This window comes from Pseudorasbora parva, chromosome 4, assembly GCF_024679245.1.
Source record: "Pseudorasbora parva isolate DD20220531a chromosome 4, ASM2467924v1, whole genome shotgun sequence".
In the NCBI taxonomy this organism is placed as follows: domain Eukaryota; kingdom Metazoa; phylum Chordata; class Actinopteri; order Cypriniformes; family Gobionidae; genus Pseudorasbora; species Pseudorasbora parva.
Window position 1 is genome coordinate 42,914,308 of NC_090175.1, and position 18,681 is coordinate 42,932,988.

An 18,681-nucleotide genomic window follows, 5' to 3' on the forward strand; every position below is an offset into this window, starting at 1 on the left:
TGTTGCTAAGGGCAACTTGGCTTCTCTTTTTGTATTGAAACAGTAGGCAGACGGTATTTCCTCTCATAAAAGTTCTTCAACATTGTACAACACGAAACGTTTAACATTTAAGCCATTGTAAAGCGAAGTTAGATGCGCAATTTAGTTCTAATTGAATCTCTACTATTTAGTGCGTAAAGCACTTTGGAAAAGGGCTTTTTCCGGGAGAGTTGAACGTGAACATTTCAGTTCAGGATGTCCACGGTGGCTTCTGTGCGGCTCCCGGCCATTCAACACCCTTCATCGAGGCTTGGAGATCCAGATCTCATCTCTCTACGGGGTTTTTCCACAGACTGCGGCAGAGAACAGAGATGCTGGATGCCACAGAAAGGAACCAGACCCCAGTCTCCAGGCACGGAGAGCCTGGATTCTGCTTTTCGCAGCGAGAGCAGCAGAAGTGATAGAAGTTATCTGATGGAGAAAGGAAAAAGAGGAGGATTAGATATCCCAGAGCAAATCCCTGAAGGGGACGAGGGTATCCACGACCAGGATAAAGCCATAACTGCCTTCCGTGAGTCACTGCAGTTTGTTAGTATGGGCTGTAGCTACTACTTACAGCTGGTGATATAATGTAATACTATGGAGGTCTGGCTGTAAATCAACGTAACGTTAAGCACATGCAACAGAGAGGACAATAAATTGCTGACATTTTACATAATGACTGTATATTTGATCCTTTCCGTTAACGATTTTATGGCAACTAACTCACCAGTCAGTTGCCAACTTATAAGATAATCAACAACAGAAATACATTCAATCCACAGAAAAGGAATTAAATGCAGTAGACTGATCGTCTCATTTCTGAAATAAAATATTTTAAAAAGTTGCCCTTTTTTTCAGTCAGGCTAATAGGCTACTTGTCGGTTTATTGAAGTGAGTCTTTTTGATCATAATATTAGGCCTATACACATTTTGTAGTAAACATCGAAAAAAAAACTGACTTGTGTTTTAATGTTGTAGAAGAATGTCCATTCAAGAACATATAGATTTACTCATTCCGTTCTTGCTTAACCACTAGTTTCAAAAATATTCAGGCTGTCACGTATGCGACCACACGAGGGCGCTGTCTCATCAGGGGACTGAACTGTCTGCAGTGGTTTTCGAAGCTGTCCTGGAGGCACCCCAGCCCTGCACATTTTGAATGTCTCCCTTATCAGACACACCCAATTTAGTTATTGCAGTTTCTACTAATGAGTTGAATCAGGTGTGATAAATTAGGGAGACACACAAAATGTGCAGGGCTGGGGTGCCTCCAGGACAGCTTTGAAAACCACTGGTCTTGTGGTCAGCAAAACTTGAGTAGCCTATCACTTCTCACTCAGTTTCAGAGACCTTGTTTCAGAACCATGTATGGATCCGAAAAAAAAATGTAATTATGTAATTATTTACATAATTCTGCGTTCATATTTTCATGACAATCAAGCTTGGAAACTTGTTTTGCTATTTAACTTGTTCCCCCATTAAAGTAAATAGCTTAATTGGTGTATTGAATGAAGTCATTTGTATGCATGTTTGTCTGGTTTGTGTGTTTGGTATAGGTCACAGGACGGCATCAGAGAATCGATCCATTAGTAGGGTTTCTCATGTAACATACTCCAGTTCTGCTCCATGGATGTCAGATCAAACGGATCAGGTATTACACACATTTACTCATGTGTCCCACTTTATAATAGGTGTCCTTAACTACTATGTACTTACATCCAAAAATAAGTACAGTGTTCATATTGTGGTGATGTTGTATTGCAAAACACTTATGTTAGAGACAGGTTTGTGGGGCAGATATGATGATAAATGTAATTAAATTTGATGATAAAATATAATTTTATTTTTCAAATATGTAATTTATAATTGAGTTTACATTTAATTTAAATAATTGGTTAGCTTTTCATTATACAATCAAATAAATTTACTTTTTTTTATTGCAAATAAAGACAAATACACTACCAGTAAAAGGTTTGGATTAATAATTTTTTTTGTTTGTTTTGTTTACATTTAATTTAATTTAAAAGTCTCTTAGTTAAAGTTAAGTTAAAGTTAAAGGAAGTGTATGTGAATGTGGCCAAAACAGGTACTGCAATCACTATCTCCTCTCCCCCTCCCCCTGACTCGAGGTTGCCAGAGAGGCTGCAGGATCCAGCAGGAACATTTGTATCTGCAGCTGTGGTTACTAGAGCAGATCTGGCAACCCGGATGCAGAAACACTACTGACTTTGTGATTGGTAGATAGGTGGAGGGTGGAGCTTCAGGCCAAAACACAACATGTTAGCATCAACATCAGTTGAGGGCTGCAACAACAACTTTTAAATGACAATATCCTGGCTGGACTACTGTTGTCAGTGATATAATTATTTGAAATTAACATGATTTCTTAATGTGACATATCAGGGCCATTTTATGATTCATTAAAATACATTTCTTACGTACCGTTTCTTACATACCGTTCAGGGCCATTTTATGATTTATTAAAATACATTTTTTTACATACCATTGCTTGCATACCGTTCCTTTAACTCTGGAGTATTGTGAATTTGTGAAATATCATTCATTTGAAATAATTAGTATTTACTCATAGAATTAGGAAGAAAAATAAATAATCACTGTTTCCACAAAAATAATTAACGATGATATCATTGAGGATAATAATAATAAGGACCATTATTAGTATTTAAGCACCAATAATAATTAAACACCAAATCAATATATTAATTCTGGAGGATCACGTGACACTGAAGACTGGAGTAATGGATGTTGAAAATTCAGCTTTGCCATCACAGAAATAAATTAAAATGTAAAATGTATACCAATAGAAGACAGTTATTTTAAATAGTATATTCATCAATATTACTGTTTTTACTTTTTTGATCAAATAAATGCAGCATTGGTGCCCATAAGGATTTCTTTCGAAAGCCAATTTTTAATTATTGCAAATGGGTTATCTGACTTTCATACATCCACTTCATCTATGGACCAGTTGATTAAAAATTATGGCAAAAAATAAATAAAAATAATAATATTAATAATAAAAAATAAGTGAATTTGGAGTGAAATAAGAATAATAAGATAAGTAAAATTGAAGCTAAGATTTTTTTTTGCAGATGCAACCTTGTTTAATATTTTATTTAATGCAATTAAACATTTTAATTAACATATGTTTTAGAGCCATTGTGCATGGTCTGCATTCACAGTATCATTCTGCAGAGTTTAATTCTAAGTGCAGTGCATTAATACAGGCATATTCTCAAGTATCCCCATGTGCTTTCCTCTCAGTGACAGTATTACTGGCCTGTGTTCTTTTTTTTAACATCAAAGCCTGGATTTACCCCATTGAGAATGAAAGCTACTGCCCATGTAGAATAAAACACAAGAACTGATAAAATCTCAGCTGCAGCTCAGTGGTTAACACCAATGCATAACCGAGTTTACCCAGGAGAGATATTAGCAAAGAGCAATAAAGCGAAGGAGAAGGGGGGAGTATATGTGCAAATGGGAGTGTGAGAGAGAAAGTCCTGCAAATCTGCAGGTGTCTGTCTTCTAGAGGGGGTGTTGTGTGTGATTAACCCTGCCAGTCTTATCCCTGGGGTCCTGTCTGTCTGACCGACTGAACCCAGCACACAGGCCCCCTCGACTCCGCCTGGTCACGAGAGCTGCCTTAGTCACACAGTGGGGGTACACACACACACACAAACTCACACACCCGTCACAAGAGTCAGAGAGGGTGTATGGATGAACACTCAACCCCTCCGTCCCATCACACTCACAAAAGAAGCTTGAAATGCTGTCACTCATCATATTTAATACAATCAGAAGGCCTACTTTAAAATCTTTCAGTTAGTGCAGTTTTCAAATGAATCTGCACGCTAATCTTAGGCTTATTACATGAAAACATTATCTCTCAGATATTACATGGAGTTTTGAAGAGTTTCTGTGATCAGTCTATAATTTTGCAGAAATATGAATCTTCAGAGAGGAAATAAAAAATAAAAAAGAGTACTCATGTGTTTTGTCTAGTTTCTAGTCTTAGGGGCCGTTTACACAACAAGGGATTTTTTAGGGGCCTGAAATTACTGGCCTGGCATGCATAATACAGATTTTTTTTGTCGTTTTTTTTACGGATCCATGTGAAGTGGTATAGTTTTGATAACATTGTCGTCTGTACGCAAAAAAAACAAAAAAAAAACGTCTCAATCAGCTCCCTTAGTCATTTTTTAAAGGGCTGACAGCATCGAGGCTCTTAACAAAAGTCTGAGCGCAAAACTTAAGCCAACTCACTACAGATAAGAACACGTGATATATGTTTTTACAAACACAAAACATTATTTTATTATAATGCAGCATAAACATACGTCACTAGACAGATAATGAACATAATCTAACTTTTATAATTCATTAATGGCTGTGTTGCACGTACTGTATATGTATAACAGGCAAAGTATTTAATGTACTTTACATAACATTACAAGTAATGTCAGAAAGATATCAGCTCTAATGTTGTTTAAAAATACCAGTAATGATGTTGTACAATGAGGACAGTGTCCCATCAATGTCCAAATCAGTGTCCCAGTAGAGAACTAGTGTCATTTACTAGCCTACCAGTGGCTGAATTTGTGAACACAACATACTTATTCACAAGCTCGGGAACTGATTGTCACTGTTTTGCTGTAGTTCTGAGCTGTGTTCGAAATCACTCTCATTCGAATATACCCTCATTTACTATTATGTACATTACTCAACTAATATAGTCCACTTGAAGGATTAAATGGCAATGAATTAATTCGGAAACTAAGTGCATCTGTTGCTTTTGTATTTGTGTTTGCCGTTTAATAAACGTTTGAAACTTTACAAACCGTAGTAATGAAAAGATCAATACTGATCTCCTTTATGGACACTGGCATGTATAAACTTTAATTAAACAATGTCATAATTAATTTAAAAGGAATTTATGCCTGTGATATTACGCTGTACCCACATTGGACCAGAGGTTTGAAAAAGGGATGATTCAGCTTTCGATGCCATCTTCTGATGAGTGCGACCTCCACAGTGAATTATGGGGATTCCCTACGGCTGAATCCAAAATCGCCCCCCATACCCTTAAATAGGGCACTATTTGAGGGAATAGCCATTTGTAGTAGTATCCAAAACCATAGTGGATGTTATTGAGTGCACTCATTCAATCTTACATTACACTGCAAAAACGTGTGTACAGCCGATGTACCTACAACGGCTGTCTGAATTCCCTCACTTATTTTCATTCACCCCTTCAAGTGAACTATATTAGTTGACTAATGTAGGGAATAGTGAATGAGGGTTTGGGGGGCGATTTCAGAATCAGCCCATTGAGCATACATCGGTTATACACTTGTTCTTGCAGTGCATTGTGGGATAGAATGAGTGCACTCTGTAAGTCCACTATGGTTTCGGACACCACCACAAATGGCTGTCCCCTCAATTATTGCCCTATTTAAGGGTATGGGGGGGTATTTCAGACACAGCCCTAGGATGCGTCTCAATCAGCTCCCTAGTTCAGTTGTCAGGGCACTGATCAGGGAGTCAGCTCATTGACTTATGTCCTGATTCGTGCCCTGACTAGTGAACTAGGGAGCTGATTGAGACGCAGGGTCAGTCATTTATTAGTTGCCATAGTCCTTGATTGTCACACCTGTCCCCTATTCCGTTGATTACTTTCCTCTGTATATTTATGTTGCCTTCACTTGCTATCGGAATTATCGTAAATACGAGTATCCAAGGTAAAACCAAAAGTGCTCTGATGTCGTGTTTACCACTCGGAAGATCGGAAATAATTTTGATACCCAAATTCCTTAGATGGGTGTGCCATAAACGTTAAACATGGTGGCGGGGAGAACTGCTGTGAAATGTATAATTATTTAATCTAGTCTTGTCGTTAATGTAGTGTATACAGTATTTACATACATGAGTAATAATTTGAAACGTAGGCTATTGCATCTTTTATACACATCAAATATTGCCTGAAATGCAATGACTGAAATGACAGAATCTGCCATCGTAAATGTTTATAGTTGTCACTTGTCAGTGCATGTGATACTACATATCATTTTGGTTTTAATAAGATTGTCCCAATAAATAGGCAAGAATAAACATAGTGTCCTCCATGATTCCTGTTCATTCCGACAACAAAGCACTTGAATGCAACAAGCTCGTAATCACGACCCCAGAAGTAGGAAGTAAGACATTTTCGACAGTACGTGAATGCAGCATAAAGCCTTGAGTTCTTCTCTGTTATTCGTCTTGCATCAATAATATGTCCATTTTGGTTTGTGCAGCAGTGTGCAAGGGTTGCAGTTGGAGGTTTTTATAATTCATGTAAAAAATAAATAAATACAGACACTACACTTAACCAATATATCCATTTCATCCTTTCATTTAAAGCTGGAAGATGAGCTAAAAGAGCGCATTCAAACTACTGGAGCTCTGACACTCAAAATCCTCTTCAAGAACAACCACCCTGATGGCAAACCTCTGGTCAACAGGTGAAAACACAGACACACACAGATGTAAATCTAGAAAATGTTTACATTTTCTTATGGTTTGTTCTTTTCCTAGACCTGTTTTACTTGAAATCCTTACAAAGTTCCTAAGGCGGCCGGTCCCAGCTAAACAGCTGAAAGACCTTCTATTCCGGTAAGTAATGCTATTATAACTCTCAAAACTAACACTTGTTATGCTATAAAACATTGTCTAACATTGACCATATCTTTCTGTGTAGTCTGCGCCTCTCTAACAGAGTCCTTATCAGTTTTGATGAGTTTTATGGTGCCTTGAAAGACCCAGACTCCTATAAAAGTAACCCTGCTGGTCCTCTCACAATTCCTCAGACACTGGCCCTGCTGAGAGGACCTGCACGCAGCAGGTGAGATCTCTGCAGTCTTGACACACTACAGTATTTTTGCTGAAGTTAATGCTCCAATTTATTGTCATATTGAATATATGCATTGTTTTCATCTGGGGGACAGTGAAAATTAGAATATAAAAATTCTGTATTATCACAATAAAAATAAAAAAGCAACATAAAAACAGTTTAGATAATTGAATAATGAAAAATAGCATTAATATTAAAGAAATATAGTATAAGCATACTTTTCAAGTAAAATATTTCACAAGTGTTTTTTAGTAAAATAGGCAAAAACGCATCTAAAATAAGGGGCCCTGTCACACACCGAGTGCAATGCGACGGCAAGAGCAATGAAATTGATTTGCTAGTTTTAGCAAAATGGATCAAGTCCCCAAATGCCTAGTTTTCAGTTATTTTTACATTTTACAGCAGTTATCAGGAATACATTGTTTAAATAGCAAATGTACTCGTGCACATCTGTTTCGTCCATGGGCATTCTGGTCTGAAAACGAGGTGTGTTCAGGTGCATTGTTGGCGCTTTGCTTTTGAGGCAACTGAAATAGACTGCGCCATTGACCAACAAAAACCTGGTCTAAAATCAATGGTGCACAATGTTTTTTTTAATAAAATGATTCCTCTCTGGAAAAGCGTTCAGTTTTTCCGCTCACAAATGCTTTCATGTAAATAGTGAATCCGCCATGGTGCAAGTGGAACTGGCTTTTAAAGGGAATAGGCGATGAGATTCCGTTTTTTTTTCTTTTTTCTTTTGCACGTTACACCCAAAACACACCCATGACTCATTGAGAGACTACTTACAACCCTTTTGGACAATGAATGCACTGGGTTTTTTCCATCGTTAAACTAGCAAAAGTGGATTCGGGCACACCCTAAGTGAACCTGCTGGCATATGCTTCAGAACATGCTCTCAGATCATTAAAATAGAATAGGGCCCATTGTGTCTAAAGTGTAAAGTAACTTGTTTATTGAACAATTGTATAGAAGCAATGTCATACTTTTCTCATTTGATTTGTGCGTTTTTACTGCGGGTTGTTTTACATGTCCCCGGGTTAAAGTGACCTGAATTATGCAATATATATAGACACAGGAATACAAATTTTAGCAGGCAACCTTGCCAAAATAACATTTTTTTTTTTAAATTTAGAAATTTAAATTTCTAATTTCTAATTTAAATTTCTTATTCCCCCCCCCCCCCCACACACACACACACACCTATTATAGAGAAGCTATTGTTTAAGGCTAGTTGTAAAAACTGGCAACCCTGTCTGCACACGCACTGGAACACTCTCAGAAAAAAAAGGTACATTTCTGTCACTGGGGCGGTACCCTAAGGTACAACAGTGAAAAGTTACATCTTTGTACCTTACTCACCCCTAAATGGTACATATTAGTACCTTAAAAGGTACGTATCAGTACTTTAAGAGTGTGAATTAGTACTTTAAAGGCACATAGTAGTACCTTAAAGGTACATATTAGTACCTTTTCAGTTTTGTACCTTAGGGTACCACCCCAGTGACAGAAATTTACCTTTTTTTCTGACAGTGATTAAAGGATCTTTGCAGGTGTTGTAAAAGAAAGAGTTTAATAATACACAGAGTACTTACCAACATGATCATCATTTCAGAGAGAAATAGTGAAGGTGAATGAACAAGCTCTACTTTTAGGATTTGAACAAATTCAACACAAGCGCCTCTGATGACGTGCATGGTTACTGTTATTGTTGATCATCATTCCATCATCGTCTAAATCCCGCCCTGACAATTTCAGTGGTTCAAACAGTTTCTGTTCGGGCATAATCTCTCCTCTGAACCGAACTGCCCGAGCTCAGATGTTGTGGGCGGGGCTGAGTTCGGCTGGCGTCCAGCCTAGAGATTGTGACCTGCTCACACTTAAATTTTGCTCACACTTTGAGAGAGCAAAAGGATGATCGGCAAAGCAGATTACTGCTCTGCCACCCCCTCCATTTCTCTTTCTCTGCTAGTGCCACTATTGTATCTAACTGTTTAAAACAGCAATGGAATACAATGATGTTGTAGCGGGAGTGTGCAAGAGTGTGAAAGTTTGGTTGGAGTGTGTGTGTGTGTGTGTGTGTTGCGTCTGCATCTGCGTCTACGTCCGTGTATGTGTGTCTCTGTGTGTGTGTATGTGTGTGTGTGTGTGTGTGTGTGTGTGTGTGTGTGTGTGTGTGTGTGTGTGTGTGTGTGTGTGTGTGTGTGTGTGTGTGTGTGTGTGTGTGTGTGTGTGTGTGTGTGTGTGTGTGTGTGTGTGTGTGTGTGTGTGTCGTACTGATTGCATAAGACTTGGTCAGACCAAGACACACTCCAGCCGTGAGCAAAAAAAGGGATGAAATCTCTGTGACTAATCTCACACATTTTCCCTCTCTTTCTTACAGACACATTGATTATGAGAGTACAAGTAAGAGATGGTAAAGATAGGATGAGGGAAAGAAAAGGGCTGAATAAAAAGACAGCAAGAGAGGGATAAAGATGAAAGAGCAACAGGAAAAGAAAAGAAATGTGGCACGCATAAAAAGTGCCCAAAAGGCGGATTTATGGGTCCAGAAAGGTTGGAAATAGAAAGAAAGAATAAGTGGAAGAATTGGAGGGGCATAATAAAGATAAGCTTTTAATACCTTGCTCTCTTCCTCCTCATATGTATGATTACCACTGTGTGTGTGTTTGTGTGTTTTTTGGTGTACCAAATGTCCCCACAATGTAATAAAAACCTGAGATCATCATACATTGTGGGGACCAGCCACAATGTAAACGGATTCATAAATTATGTTCTTAATGATGTTTTTTTGTAATGTATCACAAATGCAGAATGTTTCCTGTGATAGGTAGGTTTAGGGGGAGGGACCGTGTAGGGGGATATAATGTACAGTGTAAAATTCATTATGCATATGGAAAGTCCCCACAATTCACAAAAAAACTAACCCCCTCTGATAAAAATGAATAACTATAACTTTATTTTTGTAACTTACAAATCGCCACTTTATGGGTTATATCTGCATTCTAAACGGTTTTGAGGTATAGTGAGCATCAGCGTTTTTGTTTTCCATATTAGATAGAAGTCCCAAAGTCCCAAAATGTACACATCACAAAATGTAAATAAGTTTTCACAGAATGAGAATATGTGAATAACTCAAATTGTCAGATAGAACCTTATAATTCCAAAGCGATGAAAATACAAAAACACAAAAGGAAATATGCTACTACAATGATCAAAACATTTTATTTTAGCTGCTATCGTCTATTTAAATGTTTACAGTCTTCTATAAATGAATAGTACATAAACAAATAGGTGATTTTCAATATGCCAATATCTTGAATGTTTAATGATACCAATGTCACAGCATACACTATTAAAATATTTTAGGTAGATGAACTAGTTTTTTTTCTAATATTATTACTCATATTTAGCAAGACTGTTTACACTTCATCAGTGACATTAAAGGCATTTATAATCTTACAAAATATTTATTTTGAACTTTCTATTCAATAAAGAATCCTGCCCAAAAATGTATCATGATTTCCTGAGCGCAAAAAAAGCATATTAGAATTATTTCTGAAAATGTAGCTTTGCTAAAAAATAAATAAATAAATATATATATATATATATATATATATATATATATATATATATATATATATATATATATATATATATATATATATATATATATATATTAACATATTTCTCAATATTAATACATAGTTTAATATAATAATAGTATCACTGATTTTACTGTATCTTTGGTCTAATAAATGCAGGCACGGTGAGCATAAAGTCTTCTTTCAAAAACATTTAAAAAATCTTATGACCCCAAACTTTCGAACAATAATGCTTCAGCATGAAAAAGGATCTTCCATATTGCTGTTTTCCCTGATTGTGAACCCATTTCTCACACTGTAGGTTTCTGGAGTGTGTAGAGCTTTTGTGTAAATCAGACAATATTACTGAAAGCTGGATTTCAGCCACCGAGTTCAGAAATATTCTCAACAAGCTCAAACTTCACCTGAAAGATCCTGATTTTGAAAAATTATGGAGAAGGTTTGAATTCATTTGTTAAATATATTCATTAATTTATGCATTGATATGAAATATGCCATCAAATCACTACAGAGATTTTTTAGAATTGAATTTTCTGTCCATCTTCTTGTTTTTTAACAGGCTAGATATGGATGGACTTGGCGCAGTTAAACAGACTATTTTTCTGAAGAAATTGGGATTGAGCAGAAGGATTGAACCCCATAATGAGAAAAACTACAACACTAAAGCTGAGGACACAAAAGGTAAAGTTGCCTGTTGGCCATTAATATAGATTTTGTACTGCTGAATTGTTCTGCTTCATAAAGTATCCTCTGCTGTCAATTTACAAAATAATAAGTAATCACATTTTTCAAGAGTAGTCCAATCACAGTCATAAGCGAAAGTGAACAGAAGTTAAATTATTATTGTACTAAAATTATTCTTTGAAATTGTTATAGCTCAATAGTATGAATTGTCTTAGAAGCAGAGGAACAAACAAAGTTTGGAAAAATTAGCTTCAATTTACTGTATATTGATGTGTATTTAAGCAACAGTTGACCTATAGAGGGTGCTGTGGTTCTGTTTCTTTATGGTACTAATGATTTAGTCTTTGCTTGATCTAATTTGAACTAATCGGAAGATTAAATGAATCCTGACCTGTCATTAGAGACTTTAAATGTTTATCGAATACATCATTTCCTGTCATGCTTTCCTCTTCACTGCAGCTCCTGCTAGGACACTCTCTAAAGCAGAAGAGGAGCGTCACACATCTATTGCCATAGAGACATGGCTGAAGGACAGATTCAGAGAAGGAGTTCAAAAGATGAAAACAGAGTTTGATCAACTGGATCCCGAAAACAGCGGGAAGGTAACAAACACAGAATTGGACTTCATAAACAGGCTGGTTTATCAAATCGATTGATGTAAATTTTGTCTGTGTTCTGTTTGCAGGTGAGGGGTGCAGACTTTGTGCAGGTGTTAGGGAAGTTCGGCCTGCATCTGAAGAGAGAGCACCTGGGTCTGTTTCTGTCTCGGTGTGGTCTGAAGCTTAAAAAGGGCTGTGTGCGGTACTTGAACTTCCTGCGCTCGTTCCAGGACAGAAGTTCAGATGGCATTACTCACAAGATCATCTCCAACCCAAAACACCGGTAAGATTTACAACATAGCAATATCCTTTTGAGCTTTGATATCTCACAATATCTCACATTTTTGCTTACTAAGATTTTAAAAACATGAAAAGAAACATCCTGGCCTACATTTACAGGAGTCTCATATTTTAGTTCTATTCTTAAGAATATAAATGAGAATATATTTTTTTTAAATGTTTTTAATGAGTATATTCTGTTACCCTTCAAAGTTACAAAAATAAATTATAATAAAAAATAGAGGATATCTTCAATATTCAATCAGGAAATGATGTGCATGTCTTAAGCTGCATTCACAATGACAGTGATTCAATCGCATAGATACATATAAATAAATACATATTTCATATTCAGGTGGATTAATACAGAAGCCAGCTGCTTTATTCGGATTTCGAATTACCAGAATTAATTGGGATATGACAATCATATAACTAGATTTCCATGACACATACACCTGAAAATGAAACAAAATCTGTTTAAATGCGTCTAATATCAGAATATTTCTCCTAATTTTGCGTGTAAACAAAGTTAGTGTTGATCAAACAAAACAGGAAATCTTTGTACACTGCAGCGGTCAAAAGTATGATTGTGAATGTCAGTATGATTTTTTAATTTAATTCATAAGTATGGATTACATTGACCAAATGTACATTTTATACAGTGGGGCAAAAAGTATTTAGTCAGCCATCAATTGTGCAAGTTCTCCTACATAAAAAGAGGAGAGAGGCCTGTAATTTTCATCATAGGTACACTATGAGTTCAGCTATGAGAGACAGAATGAGAAAAAATATCCAGAAAATCGCATTGTCTGATTTTTAAATAATTTTTCTGCAAATTATGGTGGAAAATAAGTATTTGGTCACCTACACAAACAGGGTTTTTCCTGGGTCAGAAATGGTCGTTGGTGGTGGCTGAACAGGTCATCCACACATGCATGCACACACACAAAGTGAAACTACCTACCCGTGTGATCTGTGAGCCCAATACTTATCTAATTTTGATATCATATTATGTCAAGTCAAGTCAAGTCAACTTTATTTATATAGCACTTTTACAATGATGATTGTTTCAAAGCAGCTTCACAGTGTTAAAAAGGAAAGAAAATATTGCAACAGAATTTGATTCGGCTGTACAGTCGTTCTGGAGGAAATAGCGATGTTATCAATGTGTCAGTGTGATAATAGGTGTTTCTCAATGTCAAGGATGCTTCCTTGGAAGGACTGATCCTTCCAAGTCACTTCCTTCAGAGGCTAGGCGAGGGTCCTCATTAGGATTCGAAGAACACGCAAATGGAACAGGCTAGCAAGTGCACGTCATTGCGTCATTACGTCAGTGAAAAGGTCCGTTGGCCATCAATAACATTATGTGTAACGTCATTTGTATATATTTTTATATCAATACAGTAGTAATTTGTACTGGCATTTAAACGTTAAACTTTACGTATATTTACTACGGTTATAACAAATGTTTGGTAACGTAAATAAAAGCATTGTGGCAAGGTGAGGGACCGTGAGAGCCGGCTGATGGAGTGATAATGAGCGGCAGCTGATCGCCGCCACACCGGTCTCAGCTCACGGCAAAGGGATTGTTTTATTATGTGTGTGCGGGCAGTCGCCCGTGAGGGTTTTCCCTGTGTTACTTTCGTTTTGTTTATTATTTATAATAAAGTTGTTGAACGTTCGCCGGTTCCCGCCTCCTTCCTTCCCATCAACAAACTCCGATACAAGCATATTTGCCCCGTTCACGCTCCGACTCCGGGAACGTCAGAAGATAGCGAAGCTGCGCGCATAGGATTGTGGGTGATTTGAGAACGCGAAGTGCGCGAAGGCTACTCATATGCATCCTTTTCTGTATATGACATATTTTTCGAACGAAGGACTCAGTCCTTGGTTGAAATTCGAGGATCCTCGACATTGGAACAGTCCTTCGTCGGATGTCGATGACGTGGCATCCTTAGAATTCTGGCTTCCGAGGATCCTTCCTTGACATTGAGAAACGCCTAGTGTCAGTATGTGTGTGGGCAGATGAGTAATATAGTTGATACAGTTAATTTAGTAATTAATTTTATTTGGATATTTAGTTGAAAACTTTAGTTTTTATAACTTGGCGACAGTGGCAAGGAACCAAAACGAGTGGAGGAACCATAAAAGAAAAATAAACCTTGGGAGAAACCAGGCTCAGTCGGGGTGCCAGTTCTCCTCTGGCCTATTAACAAACAGCGTAGGATTATTATTCTGGCAACCTTACAGGTCAGAAATCATATTAGATCGGAATATTTGAAAGTTTGGGGTATCACGCAAGAAATGGGTTTATTGAGGATGACAAAAAATGTGCACAAAGTACACAAAAATATGAATATTTGAAGGATCGGAGTCATCGCGCCGAAAACTATTCTCGTTGCTTTATAAAATTATTGTAGAGTCACTGTAGTGAGATGGGCTTTGGAACGACTCTTTAGTGCCTTTATTGGTCTTGAGAGAGGAAATGACATTGGTGTCAATGAAGGCGAGCCATCAGATTTCAACAAAAATATCTTCATTGGTGTTCAGAAGATGAACGGAGGGCTTATGGGCGTCGAATGATATGAGGATGAGTAATTAAAGACATAATTTTAATTTTTGGGTGAACTAACCCTTTAAGTTGAAGAACTTGCACAATTAGTGGCTGACTAAATACTTTTTTGCCCCACTGTATTCTAATAAATTTCTAATAAATGCTGTTCTTTTGAACTTTGTATTTATCAAAGAATCCTGAACAAATGTATCACGGTTTCCACAAAATATTAAGCAGCTTAATAAGCATAAATATTAAGCAGATCAACTGTTTAACATTGATAATAATAATAATAATAATAATAATAATGAATGAATGAATGAATGAATGAATGAATGAATGAATGAATGAATGAGGCATTTATATAGCACCTTCATGTGTACTAACTGTACACCCAAAGCGGTTTACACACTCATGTCAGGGGTCTCTCCTCCTGCCATCACAGGGAAAAAAATACATTAAAAAATGTGTTAAAATATATGTTTTTTTTTTATTGTGCCATTACTATTTGTTATTATATTTTTGTTCAAATTACTGCAATAGACTTTTACAAATCTTACAGACACCAAACTTTTGAATGGTGTTGCATATGTTGGGACTTTACCTGGACATTACCACGTACAATATAGATTCTGAAAAGTGTTGATAATTCCGTTCTGTCATCAGTAACAGAGCAGTGTGGAAACAGAAACTCTGAGTCTTTTCTCTGCTTACACAGAGCCCAAATTACACAGAAGCATCCAGAGAAAGTGATCTTAAAGCCTTGTAGTCAAACTCTTTCCATTTCTAACAAGCTTACGGCCCATAGTTCTTCCCTGCCCCGGGTCACCCAGCACACAGGGATCAGTAAACAGCTGCTGAACACTAGGCCTAGACTGACTGTGTTTGGTTTGATTAGGGTGGTCCACAGCTTAAAGGATTGGCGGATGAATAAAACAGTTACAATGTAGGCCTATAGAACCTTTCACCATGGTGACAATATACAGTGGCCCCAAAAGTATATTTAGACATTTAAGCCACATTTTACAATCTATGAATGACGATGGATAACAAAATATTATATATAATGCAGTCTGGCAACCAAAATGCCTGAACTAACTTCACTTGATATATTTTTTTATATATTATTTTATGATCATCATTATTTGAATCAAATGCTTCCAGGGTCATTTGTAGTATGTTTGAACATTAAATGTTTTTATACACCATGTTTTGCTTTCTGTAGGTTTCATTCTGATGACAAGCTCAGTTGTGCTTCCTCTTTAAGTGCCATAGAGGCCAAATTAACTCGCCTGTTTCAGTCCGAATACCTCTCTCTCCTCCAGACCTTTCAGTGAGTACAATCCCATTCTCTCTTTCTTCCTTCTACTGTTTCTCCTCTTTTCTCCTTGTGAACAAGACCCCATTAACGCGCCCTCTAAATTGAGAACAGGTATCTTTTCTCTCTCTTTTAACACACAAGATGTTTTAATACTTTTGGGTCATAGGTTGACACTTTTTTTTGGTCTCTTTAATTATACCATTGAATTAATACTAAGAACCTCATCACAGAAACCCTTCTGCTCAAATGAGTTTCCTTTACAACTCCTTCATCTCCAAATCCTCTAACTAAAAGCATCTCTCTTGAGATAGAAAAGCCCATTCACTTACTTACCTACAGTTTATGCGTATATTATACTTTTTGAGAAGAGAATGTAATTTAATTTACAAATATTGCATGTGTGTGTTTCTCTGTTTGTATGTATTTGTACAGGAACATTGACAAGCTTAATAAAGGGACCATTAGTAAAGAAGAATTTAGAGCTGCTATGGAGAGCAGGTACATTTTTCATCTTTAACAATTTTCTTATTTTCATGTCTCTCATGGAACACATCTCATGGAGTTTGAATGCAGCTTCAAAAGGAAAACTGCATGATTATTGTAGGCAGAAGTTGTTTGTCAAAATTGTGGCAGAAATCACATTCACATGGTCTGATAGATTCTCTCTTTCGGCATCTTTACTGATTTTTTTTTTAAAAAATCCTGTTGTCATCATCAGCACTCTCATTTGGTGACATTAAACACATCAAAATGACACAAAAGGCATTTATCATCGGATTTACCACTAGACCAGTGGTTCTCAGCCTGAACTCCAAGTCCTCCGAATATATTTCTGGTGTTAATGACAAGAAACAAGAAGTGACAATATATTAAAATAAATAAATCAATACAAATAATAATCAAATTTATAAAATAAAAAAATTAATTTGAACGATCTGAGCACATGGTGTGAAGCACATGCCGCAGGTGCATGGTCTGAATCCAAATTTTTGCTAGTTTTATGACAGAAAAAATGGTCAGCACACAGGTACATGGTCCAAAAGGGTTGTATCTAGCCTCTTTATGAGTAACGGGTGTGTTTTGGGCTTAACGTGCAATAAACCAATCAGAATCTCATCTCCCATTCACTTTAAAAGCCATTTTGGGCGTAACGTGCAATAAACCAATCAGAATCTCATCTCCCATTCGCTTTTAAAGCCAGTTGCGCTTGCGCTGTGGCGAATTTGCTATTTACATGGGGGAATTTGCGAGTGGAAAGACTGAACGTTTCTCCAAAGTGGAATACTTTTATTTACATAAAAAATGTAATGTTTGTGTGCTGCTGTCCGTACCTGTGTGTGTAATAAGCAGAGTGTACGTGTGTTGTGCACTGCCTAACAGGCGCATATTACTAACGCGCCCTTTAAATAAAACTACTGCGAGCTGATTTCAGTTGCCTCAAAATAGCAACGGGCCATACAATACTCCTGAACACACCTCGTTCTCAGACCAGCGAATAGATGGGCGAATAGATGGCCGTGAGTTTGCTATTTAAACAACTTGATTCTGGACGTGAAAATGATAACTGCGTCGGGCTGAATCTAGCAAAAAAAACACACACAAGAAACATGCAATGTGACACCAGACTGTAGTTTCAGTAACAATGTTCTTTTTTTCGAGTTATCTTTTGTTTTTGCAATCACAAATTGCAATTTCTAAGTAATTTACCCAATAAAATATTTTAGAGTATATCATAACCATTTTTTTTTTTTTTTTTTTTTTGTAGAAAACACTTTCAAATTCCTTTATATAAAAAGGTTTTTTAAGACTCAGAATCCAGGTCCCTAAATACATTTTTTTAAAATTAAATAAGAAATACAATGTCAGCTATTTTAAAGTTTGTCTTTATTTTAAGCCATATTGTGGCCCCTTAGAAGTTTGCTGAGGCCCCTAGTTCAAACAACTGTACTAGATTGATATGTGTATATGATGAATAGTTGTTAGAAAGTATTTTTTCTGTCAGATGTTATCGTGCCTACTGGACTAAATAAGCCGTACTGAAACTGATGCCCCTTCAAAAAAGACCCTGCCTTATTAGTCTAAACTGAGTGAGAATCTAATTTACTCATATTATGAAGTTTGAAACTCCCCTGTCTTTTCTCTCCGTCCTTTAAAACACACTTACCTCACCGTAATCCTCTTTATTTAAGTATGTAGTATTGTACTCAGTGTGGACCATTTCTGTCAGATCTGAAGGACAATCTCACTTTTTTATTCATATTCTTTGATAAGTTCATTTGTCTTTATCTGTGTTTTCTGGAGCGAGTGAAGGTTGTAGTTTGTGTGAGTGAATATTTGAGGGTGTGCATATACGTGTATGTGAAGTCTAATCCCTTGATTGACTGGCCAGTGTGTGTCCAGCTCTGTGCGATGCCCGGGTGAAGAGGGCAGTTGACCTTATGACCTCTTGACTCTGCAGTGTGCGAGAGGGTCAATGAGTGGCGTATGCTTAAGGCCTGCTGGACTGGCCGGCCGTGATGAGTGGACTAGTGCCTCTGGTGACATCAGTGATCTCGTGCTGACCTTCCCTTGACCTTCTCCACAGGTTTGGCCTGGAGATTTCCGACCCTCAGTTTAAGCAGCTGTTGGACAGGCTCCCTCTTGACCACCACGGAAATGTGCAGTACCCGATCTTCATGGCAGCCTTTGACACCAGGTACAGAGCC

The 18,681-nt window shown here is 37.0% G+C and overlaps 1 protein-coding gene across 1 annotated transcript in view; it reads left to right on the top strand.

The window, feature by feature from the left end:
- The window catches only part of si:ch211-197n1.2 (EF-hand calcium-binding domain-containing protein 6), a 51,236-nt gene continuing 32,555 nt past the window's right edge, over positions 1–18,681 (top strand). Inside the window, exons 1-12 of the mRNA XM_067442781.1 lie at positions 1–550; positions 1,578–1,672; positions 6,445–6,545; positions 6,619–6,696; positions 6,782–6,925; positions 10,841–10,978; positions 11,099–11,220; positions 11,683–11,825; positions 11,909–12,105; positions 15,881–15,988; positions 16,409–16,474; positions 18,561–18,671. Coding sequence (XP_067298882.1) covers positions 235–550; positions 1,578–1,672; positions 6,445–6,545; positions 6,619–6,696; positions 6,782–6,925; positions 10,841–10,978; positions 11,099–11,220; positions 11,683–11,825; positions 11,909–12,105; positions 15,881–15,988; positions 16,409–16,474; positions 18,561–18,671 — 1,619 coding nt within the window. The 5' untranslated portion in view covers positions 1–234. The remainder of the gene's footprint in view (positions 551–1,577; positions 1,673–6,444; positions 6,546–6,618; positions 6,697–6,781; positions 6,926–10,840; positions 10,979–11,098; positions 11,221–11,682; positions 11,826–11,908; positions 12,106–15,880; positions 15,989–16,408; positions 16,475–18,560; positions 18,672–18,681) is intronic.